At 38.3% G+C, this 17,716-nt stretch overlaps 2 protein-coding genes across 2 annotated transcripts; one reads left to right on the forward strand and one right to left on the reverse strand.

Moving 5' to 3' along the window:
* Positions 1-4,009: 4,009 nt before the first annotated feature.
* LOC146465754 (uncharacterized) lies at positions 4,010-8,143 on the reverse strand. The gene is made up of 3 exons (XM_085128257.1): positions 7,875-8,143; positions 5,058-5,489; positions 4,010-4,434 (listed from the first exon to the last, which is right to left on the reverse strand). The coding sequence occupies exons 2-3, from the start codon at positions 5,110-5,112 to the stop codon at positions 4,160-4,162; spliced, it is 330 nt and encodes a 109-aa protein (XP_084984383.1). The 5' UTR covers positions 5,113-5,489; positions 7,875-8,143; the 3' UTR covers positions 4,010-4,159.
* A 4,123-nt stretch (positions 8,144-12,266) lies between these two features.
* On the forward strand, positions 12,267-16,399 carry LOC146465755 (tetratricopeptide repeat protein 33-like). Its single transcript, XM_085128249.1, has 5 exons — positions 12,267-12,570; positions 13,648-13,729; positions 14,424-14,555; positions 14,644-14,694; positions 16,016-16,399. The coding sequence occupies exons 1-5, from the start codon at positions 12,323-12,325 to the stop codon at positions 16,226-16,228; spliced, it is 726 nt and encodes a 241-aa protein (XP_084984375.1). The 5' UTR covers positions 12,267-12,322; the 3' UTR covers positions 16,229-16,399.
* The last annotated feature ends 1,317 nt before the right edge of the window (positions 16,400-17,716 follow it).

Below are 17,716 nucleotides of genomic sequence, written 5' to 3' on the forward strand. Positions count from 1 at the left end.
AAGACTCTGCATAACGAGAACGCAAATAGTGGATGTGGATGGCGGATGGCCAATAAATCTCTTCCTAAACCATTACATCTGTTTAATACCGGATGGTTTTAATTTTTTTCTCATTTCAGCAGATAAGAGCAAGGTTAAAGCAGTCAAATTTCGTAATTGGGGTGTACTTTTCAAACGCGGTTTGATTTCTGAAAACGTGCCGGATCATCGTAATCATATATATCTTACTTTTGCACAAGTACGTAATTTTACACTGATATAAGAAAAGGAAAACACAAAAAGGACAGTGTATTTCACTAAAGGATTCCGCATTAAACCGTGGTGCTCAACGACGCAACTCGTATCATATCCGCGCATATTATGTATAGAACCGTGGTTTTCATTGAACCTTATTTCCTATTTGAACTTTATTTCATCACTAAGTGTACATTAAATTTAAAAGTACATTAAATGTATAAATACGAATTAAAAGAAAAGAAATATAGTAAGAATCTTCAGCAGTTGCTTTCTAGCTTGATCATTTTGTACGGAATCACGGTGACTGTAAAATTTGTAAAAATTGTATTTGATGTAAAGCAATGTTTTGTTAGTAAAAATAAGAAAAAGTGTTCACTAAAAGACATAGCGTTGTTCCTGTAAGTAGTGTGAACATTGTAAGCACTTTTAGTTTTGTAAGTATAGTAAGTATTGTTAACAATGTAGATATAGTCATTGTGGTTAGTACTCTGTGTATTGTAAGTAATGTTAATAGTGCTCAGTTTTGTAAATCTCATGTCATGTATGCAAATAAAAATTGTTTAAAAAAAAATGTATAAATACAGAGAAATGTAACTTCTTTTACTAAGTACACTGGACCACGGGTAGCGAAAGCCATTAATCGAAGCGGGCATAGTAAGATAAGTAAAAGATATAAATAAGGGAGTAGAATATACTAAGAGAAAGAGACCATTTTAAAACACAGAAAAATAAAAAATACAGTAACTTTTCGCGTGCAACCCTAAAAGACACCTTTACGGCTAAATATAATGGCGTTTTACCCAGAACACCCCAAGTGAGACCAAAATCCGAAATTTGCACCCCTAAGCGAGACGACGAGCATCCCCGCCCCTTTCATATGAGATTCCCCCGGGACTTTATTGAGTTTCGTAGGGGTGTTTGCACTCTTGTTACCTTTCGTACATTCTCGTGAGCTCTCGTCACCTATCCCTCGTTCTTGTCCACCTACTTCTACTCCAGCGCGCTATCGACTTCTCATGCACCCTCTCGTAAGCTATGCTTATATTAACCCTACAGTGCTCTCGTTAATTTCATAGGTTCTCGTTATTTCTTTTTCACCACGTCAATTCTCATGATCTCTCGTCAAGGTAACTCCCGACATGCACTCTCGTCATCCCTCGTGCACTCTCTTCTACACATGTGTGTCCTCGTCTACTGAGGGCTTGGATACACAGTGCAAATATTGTACCCAAGATTTCGAGCAACTTCTAAAGTTCACCCGTCCCCTCTCCCCAGAACATTTTCACCAAAAAAAAATGTTGAAACTTGGCTGAGCCTTTACTGTACTACGCTCTGTTTTAATATCGAACTTACTCTCATCCCTTTTCCTTTTCGATCTCCCTAGAACTTCCTCTTGGCGTTTCAACTTTATTTCTATCCCGCGTTACTTTTGTGTGTTTTCAGAAACGCTCCTATGTTCTCGTACGTCCTCTTGTGTGCTTTCGTAAACTCTCCAGCGCTATCAATTAAGTACTTAACCTTATTGCCGTCACTCACTCCCTATCAATTGACCGCCCAACTCTCACATGTTCTTATGGACTTCACTTATTCTGGTAAGTAAGTAAGTTCTGCGCTGAGTGCAGATTCAATCCACAGCGCGCGCTGGCATGGCGTGAACTACAAACGAATCTGATTGGTCGATTTTTGAGCGCGGTCTCTTCCTTTGTTACGTCACAAAGGCAGCTTTCGGTTGCAAAACAAAAATCGTTCGCTTCAGATGGGTTATTGCAGGGAGGAAAGTTTGGTACATAAATCTGGAGGGGAGCACTTTCTGTTTTCTTTCCTCGATTGAAGGAAGGCTTAAAAAAGAGCACGAATGGTATGTTGACCTCTTAAACTCCTTTTTAAAATCAGCTTCAAGAGGATTTTAAAGGCCTTAAAACAGGATTAACGTTTATTGGCTAAAAATGCTGTTTATGCTCTACGCCTTTCTGGTTTGTTTAAAAGCTTTGTAGATTGCACCGATAAACGACTTCTTTTTCATATTCAATCATCCCGCTTTCGGCGACATTGGAGACATCTGGATCTACTCTGAAAAGCGCTAGCACGGGGTGGGGATCTTCCCCCCATGGGGCAAGAGAAGCACAGGAGCCCCGAGCTTTTGCGGGGTTCGAGGGTTTGTTCCCCCGGGAAATTTTTTAAATTGTACCTTTTGAAGTGCTGTTTTCAGGGTTCCTGAGACATGAGAAGCAGTTGTCTAGCCCTGGATCAAAGTGCGGTCATTTCTTGAAATACTTCATGATGACATTTAGCGGTGATCGAAAAGTCAATTTGAATTTAGCAATTATTCTATTTCAACGTATTCTATTCATGGTTTTAACTGATAATATATAAAAAATATTTGTGCGTATTTTGTTTAATGACTGTTGTAAAAGTAAGGCAAAATAATCACATACGGTCAGTTGTCCTTAACCTCCCCACTACCCTCCCGTCCTACAAAAAAAAATTAAAAAAAAAAAAGAGAAAAGAAAAAGAAAATGGATAAAACAATCAGATCTCTCTTAAGACGCGGGAAAACGCCGCCGTCTTGTTTGCTCTTACCTGTTATATGATCTATCACGAGATAGTTTATTTCGTGTACTTTAAAAGAACTTTTGCTTCGATTGATTTAGAGCTTGGAATACGAGCTTTCTTTAAATGTCAACATAAAGGTATGTTTACTACAGTCATTCTAAAAACGCCAGACTTCCCTTGTCTAGTTTGCTTAATGTCTGTCGTTGTTTAGTGTAATAGTAATCACAATTTTGTGTATTTGAATTTATTTAGTTCCTATCTTAAAAGACCCATTGAAATAAACCAATACTTTGTTCAATTTCTATTGTTCTGTCCTGTCTATACTAAAAGCTGACGTTCTTATAAATTTTAAAATTGGCTGTTGAGCCCTTGATGCTTTCCATACTCAGTGGGGCTACTATAGCAGTATCTATTTTCGTTAAGGTAGAATTGCAGAACACGCGTATTAAATAAATAGGTTTGCCCCATAGTCGCTCAAGCCCATCACCCGAAATTGACACATATTTACTCACGCATGTCGAGTTTCCGTGCCCTTATAGTTTGACTATGAGAGGATAGTAACCTCAAGATTATTACCCTTGAGACTACTTTCGGTGCCCGAAGTGTCCGATCCAAAGAGTCCATTTGGGGCGCCTCGTTGGTTATCATCTGTTCATGCAACGAACACGCGGAATAATTGGTTAACTGATTCTATGTATTGCGATTATGTTAGTAAGTTATTGTAATCTTAGTCCCTACGATGATTGTGATTATAAATTTTGGTTATTTTCTCTTACAAGATGCCCTATCTCTGCAACCACCCAGCTTTATGTTGAGATATTTTAGAAAACATTTACGGGAACGATGACCCATTTTCCTTCTTGCAGTTTTCGACTTATCACATCAGTGCTAGTGAACAATCAGTGAAAGTTTGAATACTGAAATGTTACGTGAACTTTTATTTCGAGACAATCACCATATTCCAAATCCTTGCTACTTTAACCTCCATGTCTTTATGTTCGGACATTTTTTTCATTTCTTTCTATTTAATTCAGTAATAATAATAATAGTAATAACAATAATAATAATAATAATAATAATAATAATAATAATAATAATACTTATTATTATCATTATTATTATTATTATTATTATTATTTAAAATGAAAATTTTTTATTAAAATATTCCACACAAATTGCTATTTCATTTCATTTGTTATTATTATTATTATTATTATTATTATTATTATTATTATTATTATTATTATTATTATTATTATTATTATTATTATTACTATTCTTATTATTATTATTATATGTATTCAATTCAGGCGGTATTGAGTAACTTAGAAGGCAACGTCAAATATTACTTTTCTTTAGTTGAATCGATCTACCCTGAGTCGTGAGCCGGAACAGAATATGTTGAGCTCGCAGATCGCCTCAAGTGCATGGGAAAGTCTTTCGCCGTAGCATCGTTGAGTTCACATTCCCCCTCTTCTTTTCCTTCTTCAGAATGGTAGTTGATTGATTTGCACGAAGGATTGTTTACACACAAAAACGCACAATGAATTAGCGACGATGTGTACCGCTTGTAGATCCCGTGATAGGCAAATGCCTTTTGCTCGTAAATGACGAAGGACTGTTCTTTGCTCATCTCATTCTTGTCTGGATAGAGAAGAGAAAAGTTTACAGGATTAACGCCCGATGCACACAACTGCGCTTTTCGTTTGAAAACGAATTCTTTTTGATGCGTTTCCTCGAGTGTCAAAATGCCAGTTAAAAAGAAGACTTGTGAAACGGTAGACTTTAACGAAAACCCATTCTTTCAAGCAGAAATGAAAATGCATCATTCATAAAAAAAAAAAACACGTTTAGAGTAGAAACATGATAATGCCAGCCTTTTTTAAAGGCTGAAGACTGTTTTAGTTTGGACAAACGGATAAGGGGGTTAGTTTCTAAAGAAACTGTGGTGTTGCGTCGATGGGGAGAAGAAACAAATGGTTGGGGTAGTTTATCAAAAGAGCGGACGTTCTGGACGTTGGCCCTTTGGTCAGAGCGTATCGTTTCCGGGATACGCTCTGACCAAAGGGCTGAACGCTTGAAACGCCTGAATTTCTCCAAGGTCACTTACGGGTGGCCAAATTACCTGCTAAACTTTGTTCATAAAACAAAACGTACATTCATTTAGTTTGGAAGGTTGGCGAAAACGCATAAGAACATGGGTTCGACTCCCCTTGGTAGACTATATTTTTCTTAGTGGCCTCATGCTAAAAGTTTCCTCAAATTACCTTGTCTCTCGAGGGGCTGAGCGGATGTGAATTTGCATACGTACTCATACCACATGTTGCAAACCGTATCATTCCACTTGCCATTAGCTGCTACTAGAATCACACAATCACCTATCCCAAAGTCATCATCTGGCTCGCTATCTCCCCAGTTTGTATACGAAACAGTGCTGCCATCGGACCAAACAAAAGTTCCTTCGATTTCTGTGTCGGTAAGGCCGACTAAAACTACGCTTTTTCCTCCGGTGAGACTGCGGACGAATTCGTTTTCTTGAGCGCTGTGGATTGAAGCCAGATTTGCGCCGTGTTGTTTGCACGTGTTGTTTGCGTTGGAAAACGGAGTTTGCTAAGAGGATACCCAGTAGCAGGCTTGATTCCATTCTTGCCAGCCGGCTTTACATTGGATTGACCTGGCGTGCCAGGGTAATCCGATAACTGAAAGAGCGAAGATAAAGGGAAAGTAATGACGAAAAGGGGAATGAAAGAGGAAGTGTGATTAAAGCATTTCGTTTATAGGCCTCCACTGGCTAGTCTGCAGCTGTGCTTAATTCTAGCCTGCGAGCAAGGTTCCCTTCGTTTGCCTTAAGTAGCGCACTCTTCGCACTCTTGTATTACATTATGATTGCTGGGACTGGAATTATTGAAAGGAACTAGGGAAATATCACGCAAGATTTTTTTTGGTGAGAATAAATAATTGCTCGATCCAAATTGTTAGCTTAGACTTGGGCAGGTGCTTGTATGAGGAAAAGATAAATTGGCTTCGCAAATATTGCGCCCTTTTCGTCAAAAATAGAATTTTGCTCAAATTTATCGGTCTCATTTCATTATTTGTTACCAGCCTCATTTCAAAACCTATTTTCGATTATTTTTGCTGGATGCACTAAAATGGATTTATCTTGCAAACCAACGACCGACCCGTGATTGCTTGATCAATTGTACATAGTTGACAGGCCCGTAGCAAGGTTAAAAAAAACTGAAGGGGCCGAGCAAAAATGGTTAAACAAAACTACTTCCCCCCCCCCCCCCCCTCCACCCTTCCCCCGCCTGTCACTCAAAAAACAGACCGATTAAGCAGTTTAAAATGCAACGAGGACTTACAAAAAGCAGTAGATTTAGTGAGTAAAACAATAACTTTGCACCTGCATCACACTTCTTGGTACAGTTCTTTGCCGTTTCTTTTACACAGACTACCACGTGAAATTTCCTAATTTCTCGTTTAAAGGAGGGCATAAACAAACGACGACAGATTTTTCTTTGAATATCAACGAAACAAATGATAATATCAAGTCGTTTGGCTTACTTGAATCATTGACTACCCGTTCTAAATTTTTTCCGAGCCGTGCGAACGTCTAAGTCACCCATTTGAGATTTTCATGAGCCGTTTGAACGTTTAGCTTACCCTTTCGAAATTTTTTATGAGTCGTTCAAACGTTTTGGTCACCCGTTATTCTGTCGCACTTTGTAATAAAACTGTCACACTTTGTAATAACTTTACAAGAAAATGACTGTAAAGATTTTTATTACCGAAAAGTTTTTTTTTATGTTCATTGTTTTCATGTTTAATTCCTGTCCCCTCCCCCCCCCCCCCCCAAAAAAAAAACCACAGTAGAACAACTAGCGAGTCACTCGAAGTCTTCATCTCCCTTACTAACCCTTTGGCTCAACCCTCCCGCGCATCTTTTTATTTTAACCAGGAGTTATCTCTCCTCTGTTCACTTATTGCATTCCATCATTGCTAAGCAAGCTGTATGATCTTCAAAATAACAATAGCGAGAAACGTGGAGGAGAACGCGTTTTTTTTCCTCTTTTTTTATCGCCTCAGTTGAGCTTGCAGAGCAAAATATCAAGGCAGAATGTATTTGTGCCCTGTGGGGATTAATCAAGTCATAATTTCTACCAAATATCTTATTCAAAGGAAATTTAAAAGTGCGACAATTTGTTATTACAAAGTGCGACAACCTGTTATTACAAAGTGTGACGCTATTTTATTACAAAGTGCGACAAGTGTTATTACAAAGTGCGAAGATTATTACAAAGGCGGTGACAGTTTTATTACAAAGTGCGATGATTATTACAAAGTGCGACAGAACACCTGTTCAAACTTTTTTACGAGCCGTTCGAACGGTTTGGGTTACGCTTTCGGAATTTTTCCTGAGTCGTTCGAACGGTTTGGCTACCCGTTCAAAATACTCAATAATTATTCGTTCGAACGTTCAGTGGAACCCGTTTCAAACGGCTTGGTGACCCGTTTGTGACCCGTTCGGAGCCGTTCGTTTTGCCAGTTCACGGAAATGTTTTCCCGTGGAAGGTCACAAATTGTATGATTGTCATAGATTTCTTTGTCAGATTTACAAAGCAATATGTTGACTATTTCTACGGATATTAACTTAAACAGTCGTATACACAATATTTATATTCAATACAAATCGTCTAAACCGGGGGCAGCTCTTGTGAACACTATTTCTAGTCTTAGGTAAGGGAGGTTTTGAATTTCAAGCAACATAAACTAGTGTGTTTTTTTAAGGAAGAAATGTAACACATCGTAAAATAACAAAAACAGGAAATGTTAACTTACTAATGAGTGCAAGCAGAACCACTGAACACCACGCACGGCGAGACATGCTTTCCGGCGCAAGGAATGGCAATCGTTCTAAATTTACTTGCTACCAGTTCATTTTAAACGTAGCAGCCTGACTCGCTAATTAAGTATGCTGATTTAAATTCATAAAGGAACCGCCGACTTACATTCACAAAAATGCTAAATTCCATTTTGTCAAGTACGTGCTGTCAGAACAAATTACAATATTACCAAAAACATACCACTTTAAAAAAGCCGACGCGCCAGTGGCATATTTTTTCTCCCTGTTTCTTCCTGAGTCTTCCTTTCATTCACTTGAGTTTCAGTGTTCAATCTGTTCGACGCTTGGAAATTGTCAGCTTCGTAAAGTCAACAAGATTCTGCATAACGAAAAAGCAAATAGTTGATGCGGATGGCCCATAAATCTCTTCTTAAACCGTTACATCTGTTTAATACCGGATGTTTTAATTTTTTTCCATTTCAGCAGATAAGGGCAAGGTTAAAACAGTCAAATTTCGCAGTTGGGGTGTACTTTTCAAACGCGGTTTGATTTCTGAAAACGTGATCATTACGTGATCATAACAAGTTGTCGTACTTTGTAATAAATTAAGCTGTCGCACTTTTATTACAAGGTGCGACAGGTGTTACAAAGCGCAATGATTCTTACAAAGTGCGACAGAACACACACTTATCACCTGTATTGTAAATTTTTTGTATTTATTAGTCCTTATTTCATATTCTCTTCATATTTTAATGCTGCAACTTGGGTGAGCCTTTACTTTACAGTGCTCTCGTTTAATGTCGAACTTACTCGCATCCCTTTTCCCTTTTCGATCTCCCTCGAAACGTCCTCGTGCTCTCAACTCCTCTAGTGTATACGTTTCAACTTTATTTCTATCCCGCGTACTTTTGTGCGCTTTCATAAACGCTCCTATGTTCTCGTAGGTCTTCTTGTGTGCTTTTGTAAACTCTTCAGCACTATCAATTAAGGACTTAACCTTTAATGCCGTCACTCACTCCCTATCATTTGACCTCCCAACTCTCACGTGTTCTTACGACTTTACTGATTGGTTGATTTTTGTGCGCGATTTCTTCTTCACAAAGGGCAGCTTTCAGTTGCAAAAACAAAAATCGTTCGCTTCAGATGGGTTATTGAAGAGAGGAAAGTTTGGTACATAAAACAGGAGGGGAAGTATTTTCTGTTCTTTTCTCGATTGATGAAGGTTTTAAAAAGAGCGCGAATGATATGTTGACCTCGTTTTCTTCTTTTAAAAGCCTTAAAAACAGGATTAACGTTTATTGGCTAAAAATGCTGTTTATGCTCTACACCCTTCTGGTTTGTTTAGAAGCTTTGTAGATTGCACCGATAAACGACTTCTTTTTCATATTCAACCATCCGGCTTTCGGCAACATTGGAGACTTCTGGATCTATTCTGAAAAGTGCTAGCACGGGGTGGGGATCTTCCCCCCATGGGGCAAGAGAAGCGCAGAAGCCCAGAGCTTCTTGCGGGGTTCGAGGGTTTGTTCCCCCGGGAAATTTTTTAAATTGTACCTTTTGAAGTGCTGTTTTCAGGGTTCCTGAGACATGAGAAGCAGTTGTCTAGCCCTGGATCAAAGTGCGGTCATTTTTTGAAATACTTCATGATGAGTACTGATTTTTAATTTGTTGGCCACGTTTTAAACTATTATGCATCTTGCATGGTTAAGGAAATGTGATGTCATGTTTCTGAAGCCTGGTGAATAAATGATAAATATATTTTTTCAGTCAATGTCACAGGCATACCTGGAAAAACAAAATCATCGTTCCCCCAACAGGAGTCGCACTTATGTCATTCCGATAACTAGTTAGCAGCCGACAGCAAGCCGTTAGAATTGAAGGAACTTTATCTGATTGGAAAACACTGAGAGGAGGAGTACACCATGGAACTAAACTGGGAGTCATACTCTTTACGGTCATGGTGAATAAGTTGCTGTCCGACTGGCGTTTCGTGGATAAAAATGAGAGACGACTAAGGACGAGTCGGGCAAAAATCGTATCAGAGCTCAGTGCTGCATCGCCCTTTCTCGCAGGCGATTTTGCATTAGCTCTACACTCCCCAGTTTTTCAAAACTTTGCACTGAATTTGTTTTATAGTTGAAATTTGCCATATTCTGTTAAGAATTTTGCACTTCGAACACAAGTGATTTTACACCACCAATTGTTCACATTTCCCAAGCATGCTCCTCCTTGCTACACAGGTCGAGCATTTGTAATAAAACAATTTAGTGTACTTACTAAGGCCGGGATGTACGTACGGCTGGGTTATATGTATATAAGTTATATTTATCAAGTAACATGTAGGCACTAAAAATACCTGTCATTTCATTCACTAGTCAATTGAAACCCCCAACCCCCCGGACCCGGGACAGGTAGGGGGATTTGACAAAGGCCCTGATCAAATCATACCAAAACCTCCAGCCCCTGGGGAAAATCTTGAGATCAAATTCCCCTCCCCCTGGGAACAAATTGGCAAGGGATTAAGAAAAAACCCAGACCAAACAAAACAAAACAAAACAAAAAGAAACCGTTCAGGAGCAAAATATACTTTAATAAGGCAATAGTTTTCTTTTAATACATCTTAACAAAACTTGCTGTGGATTGTTAAATTTTGCAAGAAAATGAATTTCACATTACAACAGAGCATTTCTGAACAGTGGTAGCTTTGAAAATGTTAAACAGCACATTCAGTGCAAGGCCGCTTTCGACTTGGTGCATTCACAAGTCCCATGCATTCGAAATGGAACCACTCTATAGAGCAGCCAGGATGATCACAAGCAATCACATTGGGTACAAGAGTAACAGGCCTGCACGGTTCCCTAACGCGTGTTTAAGCCTTTTTTATAATTTGGCTCTCACGAGTATATCTTTGACTGACCGCCCTCTCAGTGTAACATATGAAGGGAAGGTCTTTGTAGATTTCTTTCAGCAATGGTTGTTGCTCTATTAAATGCCAGGCTTTCATGAGGTTTGTTTTAAGTTTGGCATTGCTGGGTAGCGTTATATAACGAAAGGCAAGATTCATTTGTTCTCCTTTGGTTTTTGAACTGTGGGGAGTGCTAGTTTCCTGTTTTCAAATTGCACTTCTGAGAGGGTCCTTTGAACAAGGTTCTCGGGATAACTTCTTTCCTGTAGGCATTGATTTAGAAGTTTGAATTTAGTCTTCAAATATGTTTTTAGAAGAGCTTGTTCTGACAAGTCTCAGTGCTTCGCCTCTGATGAAGCCTTTTTTGACCTCTGGTGGGTGGCACGAAGAGAAGTGCGTATATTGAAATGTTTCAGTAGGTTTGAAGTGCGTACGCACATCAAGAACTGGACTGCTTCTGAATCTTTCACCTTTATAAATGTTTGTATCCAGAAATGTTTCTGTTTCTGAAATTTCAGCCGTAAATCTAATTGTTTGCTTGCTCAATGAACTGCATTATCTCCTCTCCTTAAAGTTCAGAGGGAAAATATATCGTCTTTATATCGTTTCCAAATGAGCGGTTTTAAAATCTCCGTTTCAACCTTAGCTATGAGATATTGGCAAAGGCAACTTCCTTTTTTGTACCCATGGCAGCACCATGGGTTTGTAGGCAGATTTTTCCATAGAGCTGGAATGAATTTTCTTCTATCTTTTGAATTGTCTTTAAACCGACCCTTTAAACCAAATTTTGCGAGGCATTTTGCCAATAATCAGCCAATATGGATGGCACGAAAATGACAACGTGCAATCGATAAACTTCGCGACGAACTTCGGTACCAGTCAACAACAGTCAAATCTCCCTGATTCCCCGAGATGGGGACATATGAAGAAGCAAAACACATCATATCTACCACCCCCAGGGGACAGATCTCTGATCAAAAGTGCTTATATGCCCCTATTATCCCCCTACCTGTCCCGGGTCCGGGGGGTGGGGGTTTCAATTGACTAGTGCATTACAATTGATCCTCATTTATTATTATTATTTTTTTTTACAAATATCTCTAGAACCCCTACAAGTTAGCGCCTCTGGCGCTCGCTTGTAGGCCCCCCCCCCCCCTCCCAATTCAAAATAGGCTCCGCCATCCCTGCATAGGCGAGGATGACATACAAACTCGAAGTTCAGTGATAATTGAGGCGTATGTAAAAGTAATATGAATAGTGCTAAGACCAGCGAACACTTTAAGATTAAAAGATTCGGAAGGTTGAAATAACAATACCCTACCTTACCCCTGACCTCAATTTTCATTCTGCGCTTTCTTCTCCGTGTTGGTCGTCAACAATCCGTGAATAAATAATTGGGGGCGCCTTCTGCACTTTCCCTCGCTTCAGACCAGTGCGATAATGGGCCTGCTGCTTCCAAAAGGAAACTTTCATTGATTGGACAATAAGGACACTTATTAATTTAAATTAATTTCCTCTCAGGTATTTTTAACGACGAGACATTTTTTGAAAAGTCTTGACGAAACTACTTCTCACAAATTAAAGTAAGTGACGCTCACTGCAAATAATCAGAAATGGCGGGAAAATTCCCGCCATTTTCTATTGGTTCAAGCGCGCGCGCTCCAAGCGTCCTTGTTGGGATTGTTTTGGATTGTTGGGCTACCTGTTGCGCTTACTATGCTTACATGACGAGCTAGTGCCTTGTCGCTAAAACGCTGGCCAGTTATGCCGATTTCTCATAAACAAAGATGGCGACCAGTACCACATTTGGATGGAAAAGGAAACTTCCTCAAAATGTCGCACGAAAAAGAGCTGCCGTGTTTGATGAAGGCAACCAGATTCCCGAAAAAGATGAATCTGAACCCCTTGAAGTGGACTGGCGTGTACTTTTATTTCAAAGAAGAGTCCAAAGAAGAGGAATTCTGAGTATCGAAGATAGCGTCATGAAAAGCAAGCGGCTTGAAGACGAAGGAGTTGCTCTTGCTGAACAGCAAAGGTAATAATTTAAGCTTAAGTTCTTATGAAATTTATATGTTAGTGGCATCTGTGTTGTAGTATGAAGATCGCTTGTTTCATGTGTTAATTAGTTTTGGATCGGAAGTCATAGGATCTTCGAATCTATAATTGTTAATGTTTATTTATTTATTTTAATTTATTAAAGCTTATTACAATTTGATGGCACAAATTCAAATAAAATATGAAATAAGAAAAAAACAGCTAAGAAAATTAAGGAACTTAGATTTACTTGGGGCTTGGGTTTATACAGCAGATCCTACTTAAAGTCGCGAAGAAAAACAATCAGAATGTCAATATGACTCCCCGAATGCAATGTACCCGAGTATTCTTTTCCCTTACAGTTTTTAAAACATCTCACAAAATTAATATTTCAACGATGTATCTTAAGCATCGTCACATCCCCTACGGTCCGACCCCACCAAGATTCGTTTTCAAAACAAGCTGGCCAATGCCCGATATCGGGGACAATTGAGCTGTTCAATCCCCCCTCAGTGCAGTTAAAAGAGAAGTTCAAATATTCCTTCGTTCTGAACTTACCTTAGGTTCATTGTAATGAAAGTCAATTCAGACCATTAATGATTATGGCCACACTAAGTGTTTTTCTCAGTATTGTTGCAGCATGACCATTCTATCTACAGTGTACCAATTCTCATAGACTCCTTAATTAGATGTAGGTTATCTCAAAGTTATTGTCTTTGCTGATGAATGTCTCACTGCATGAAATGTAGTGACAGCGTTGGAGTGAAAATCACTAGGCTGTCAAATTTTGCAGGGTAGGTGTGGAGAAATGCCCCCACTAATACCCTGGGAGTGGGGTGGGTACTGCTGGTATTGACTGATACATTAGACCCTGTTTTAAGAGTTTCTCTTCTACAGGGCAGAGTTTTGGTGGAGGGCTGTACAGCTATAGCAGGATTTTTTAATTTCATAATTTCATGATGCTTATACATATTGAGTTGCTTTTCCATGAACTGCTGTAGCTATCCTCCTCAAATTCTCACTGATAATTTGTAATGTTGTTTATTTAATAATTAATACTGTCACTTTGGAATGCTAGATACTGGGAAGCAATCACAAGATGGAATGAAGCCATATCACTAACACCAAATAATGAAAGGCTTTACGAAATGAAATCGCAGGTGATACAAATTTAAAGTTATTTTTTAGCAGAGACTGGTGGCCTGTGTGGGTGTTATAATAATTATTGGTCTTTTGACATTCTCTTCTTGCAAAATTTAAGTCAAGAAATTTATTTCACCAGTGAAGCCATCTCTGAGTCACATTTGTTTTGCAAGATTAATCAAAGCCTTGGTTTTGTGGAAAAGGATGGTAGTCTTGCTGTCTCGTTAAGAATTACATAACTGGTTGGGGTCCAGAGTTTTAGCTAAAACTCTGGACCCCAACCAGTTATGTAACGCTCAAAATATGTCACGTATTTAAAATTCTTGCCGCCTATTTCCTGGACGCAAATACAGGCGTAGCTTTGCCACGCATATCCGTAGGTGTGTTTTTATCATTTATAAAATTCCTTTATTTGTGCTTAGGTATAAATATAGGCATACTTGTTAGTATTGTAAAACTCCCTGATGAAGTGTGCGCTAGTCACACGAAACGCGTAGGAGAAAATAAAAAAGTTTTACTACACGAGTAGTTCGCAGAAGTGCTGCTCACTGGATAACCCTTTTAAAAAAACCCTTTTAAAAAATTCTTCTTTTAAAAATTCTTGCCAGTTTCCACCTCTGCCTTTGCTTCTCGTATAATTTGTTCATAAATATATTCAAGTACAGGGGGAAACAGTGGCTACTTTGTCCTTTCTTGTTTTATTATCTGCAGGTTCTTTTGGAGCTCCATGAGTTGTTTCCTGCCGTACAGGCTGCAGAAAAAGCTGTTTCACTTAACCCTCACTGGTATGTTGCACATCAAACACTTGGACGTGCACAGATGGGATATGGTGATGTTGAAATGGCAAGTATCGGTAAAAAAGACAAGATCACAGCAGACATTTAGAAGGTCACATCATTAACCTGGTGATAATTGCTTTCTTTGATGTTAGGGTGTGAAGAGTTTCTCAAAAGCGGTTCATTTGCAACCAGACGACTCAGAGGTGAGGAAATCTTTACACAGGATAGAATTATTTCAATATCATATTAAATGTCACTCTTTTTAAACCTAAATTAAAGCCAGTCTTGCAACAACTGCTAAATTTCATCTGAAGTGCAAAGTTATTAACGTTGCTTTAAATTACATTTAATGAGATGCTTATGTGCCAACCAAAGTCCTATGGCTGGTACACATAAAGTAAAGAGTTTGACTTTAATTCTTTGTTTTGAATGGTTTACACATTAATTTTGAAGAACAAAGAGAGTGGAAAGTGGACAGAACATCATGTAGCTTCAATAATTGAAGCTATACTATGATGTTCTGTCAATTATTGATGTTGGGTGACCCTTATAATTTTTTTCCCTATTTTAAGTTTTAGGTGGGAGTTTTGGTTTGGGTTGTAAGTCCAAGCCGGCATTACTAAGTACTGTTGACCCTTTACAGTCAACCTGCCTTGACTACCTCCAAAATGCTAAAAAAACCAAAAAGGCGGAAATGGAAAGAAAAATGGAGATGGAGAATAAGGGACGAGGGGGACATGCCTTATTTGTCTCCGCTTGATCCCCGCATTCCTCTTATTTTCACTCTCCTTATTTGTCTCCACTTGAGTGCGAAAGAGGCAAAAAATATCTTTAAAAAGGTGAATAATTACAATACGTAGAAGAGATTTGTTAAACAATTTAACTATAAAAAATTGCGATAATGTTGAAAACTTAAAAGAATTTAAAACCATCTTGGTTTTAAAGTTTAAAAAGCGACGACGTTTCGACGTTTGCTTAACGTCATTATCAAGTCAGTGATGAGCGAAATGAAAACGAATATAAATGTAAAAGAATTCCTTAGAGACAAATAAAAGCGAAAATATGTGATCATAATGAAGTATTCGCACGCAGAGTCACTCAGAAAAACACTCAGAAAGACTCTATTCGCGCCAAACTCTTTACATTACTCTGCCTGTGAATACTTCATTATGATCACAATTATTTTCGCTTTTATTTGTCTCTAAGGAATTCTTTGACATTTATATTCGTTTTCATTTCGCTCATCACTGACTTGATAATGACGTTGAGCAAACGTCGAAACGTCGTCGCTTTTTAAGATGGTTTTAAATTTTTTAAAGTTTTCAACATTATCGCAATTTTTCATAGTTGAATAATTACACATTACAGTATTTTGCTTAATAAAAATGATGATGATGTTGACAAATATGACAATTTTTGAAAAAGGTTTTTGAAACCCTTCAATTTAATAAAGCGTTAATTGTGTACAGTGCACATACCATCAAGCCATTTAGGGCTAACATTACCTTTTTTTCTAAAATGTAGATGTGGATGGAAGATTTGCGCTGGGCCTGGAAACTGCGGGATGAAAAATGGCAGAAGGAAAGAGTGGATTGTAAATGCAACTCTATGACTACTCAAGAACACAAGGAACTTTTGGAATTATATGCTGCAGACTTTGAAAATGACATTCATGGTAAAGATAAAGCAACTTTTCCAAAGTGCAGCAAGGAAGAGCCTGTGAAAGATGTTACATGATAATATTGAATATTTTGTGTAACTTCATGGAGAAAAAATTGCCAAAGAGTGGACACTTACAAGGTATCATCTGCTCTTGAAGTCGTGCTGCCAAGACAACAAAATACCGAACGGTAACATGTCAGCGCTCTTTTTTCATTAGCTGTAGTGGCATTTGGAATGTAAAAAGATGCTGATGGAATACTACAATAATGCCCATTAATTTTGATCAGGACGATTGTCAGATCATGGAGGACTGTCTGCCCTACATGCTGTAAATGCAACACCACTCGCAGTTTGATGTGCTAGCAGCATTCTATTTAAGTTTACCTCTTACTGTCATCAGCAGTTCTAACTGCAATTTTATTCAGTGATCATCACACTTTAATTTGTGCAGTATTCTGACGAAAGTTGACAGTGTCACAAAATAATGTCAAGATTAAAAAGTGTAATTTTTCTTAAAATTGTAACTTGTTAACATCACTCCAGAGTTGTTATGCTACTTTGAAGTTAAAAAGCGTTCTATAATGAAAGCCTGAAAAAAATCCCAGCTTGAACAAGATGCATATACAAATAACTCCCACACTTCTACCAACTCGGGTCAACAGGGTGCTGGGTTCGTTTCTCAAAAGTCGGTTAATTTACCGGGTCTGATAAGTATATTTTCAATGTTTTTTTTCCCAGATTTCACAGAATTATAAGATTTTAAAATAGCATTCAAAGCTAACAAAAAACGTTTATCACCAAAGGTAGGTTACTGGGACTTAAGAGATTAATAGGCCCCCGGCCAATTTACGAGTTCAAAAAATACCACTGCTAAAATTAGAAGTGAAACAAAAACAATTTTCATGTATTTCATTTACATGACTTTTAGATCTTTATGATGAAAACAATAAAGATTTTATGTCAAGAGACAATTTTGCTATGCCTTTGGGACAACATCTGCCCCAATTTAGAGGGTGTCAATATGGTGAAAACTGACTTGCCTTGCATCTTTACACCACAAATTACAACAGAAAGGGTAGCCTTTCCTCTCCACAACTGCATGACAAGTCACCTCGTATATCATTGTAAAAACTGACTTGTAATAAATTATTGTGTCAAATGCTGGCCGCCTGGGGAGGAGCAGTGCTTGACGACACTGAAAATGGCTGCAAGGGAGACTAGCTGCCGTGCTGAAGAGAGTTTCTGCAGTTCTTTGATTGTAGCTGATCGTCAAACTTGCAACTCTTATGGCCAGGTGGACAAATCACAATACATTTTTTTTGTTTGCCTGTTCATTTGTTTGTTGTTTGGTTGGAGGAAGAACTTGTCGTGGTGGGGAGAGAGTGTAACTTTTTGTCTAAGTTGCTCATTGGGCAAGTTAGTCTAGATATTAATAATTCATATTGAAAGTATCACATGAAATTTAGGTCATTTCAAAACCCCAAAACTGTTTGTCTGTCAACAGAAACAACAACAAAAATAATTGTCTAGTTTGGTTAAAAATTATCACCCCAGTGTAATAAA

Source organism: Pavona decussata, unplaced genomic scaffold (genome assembly GCF_977016875.1).
Source record: "Pavona decussata unplaced genomic scaffold, jaPavDecu1.1 SCAFFOLD_155, whole genome shotgun sequence".
In the NCBI taxonomy this organism is placed as follows: Eukaryota; Metazoa; Cnidaria; class Anthozoa; order Scleractinia; family Agariciidae; genus Pavona; species Pavona decussata.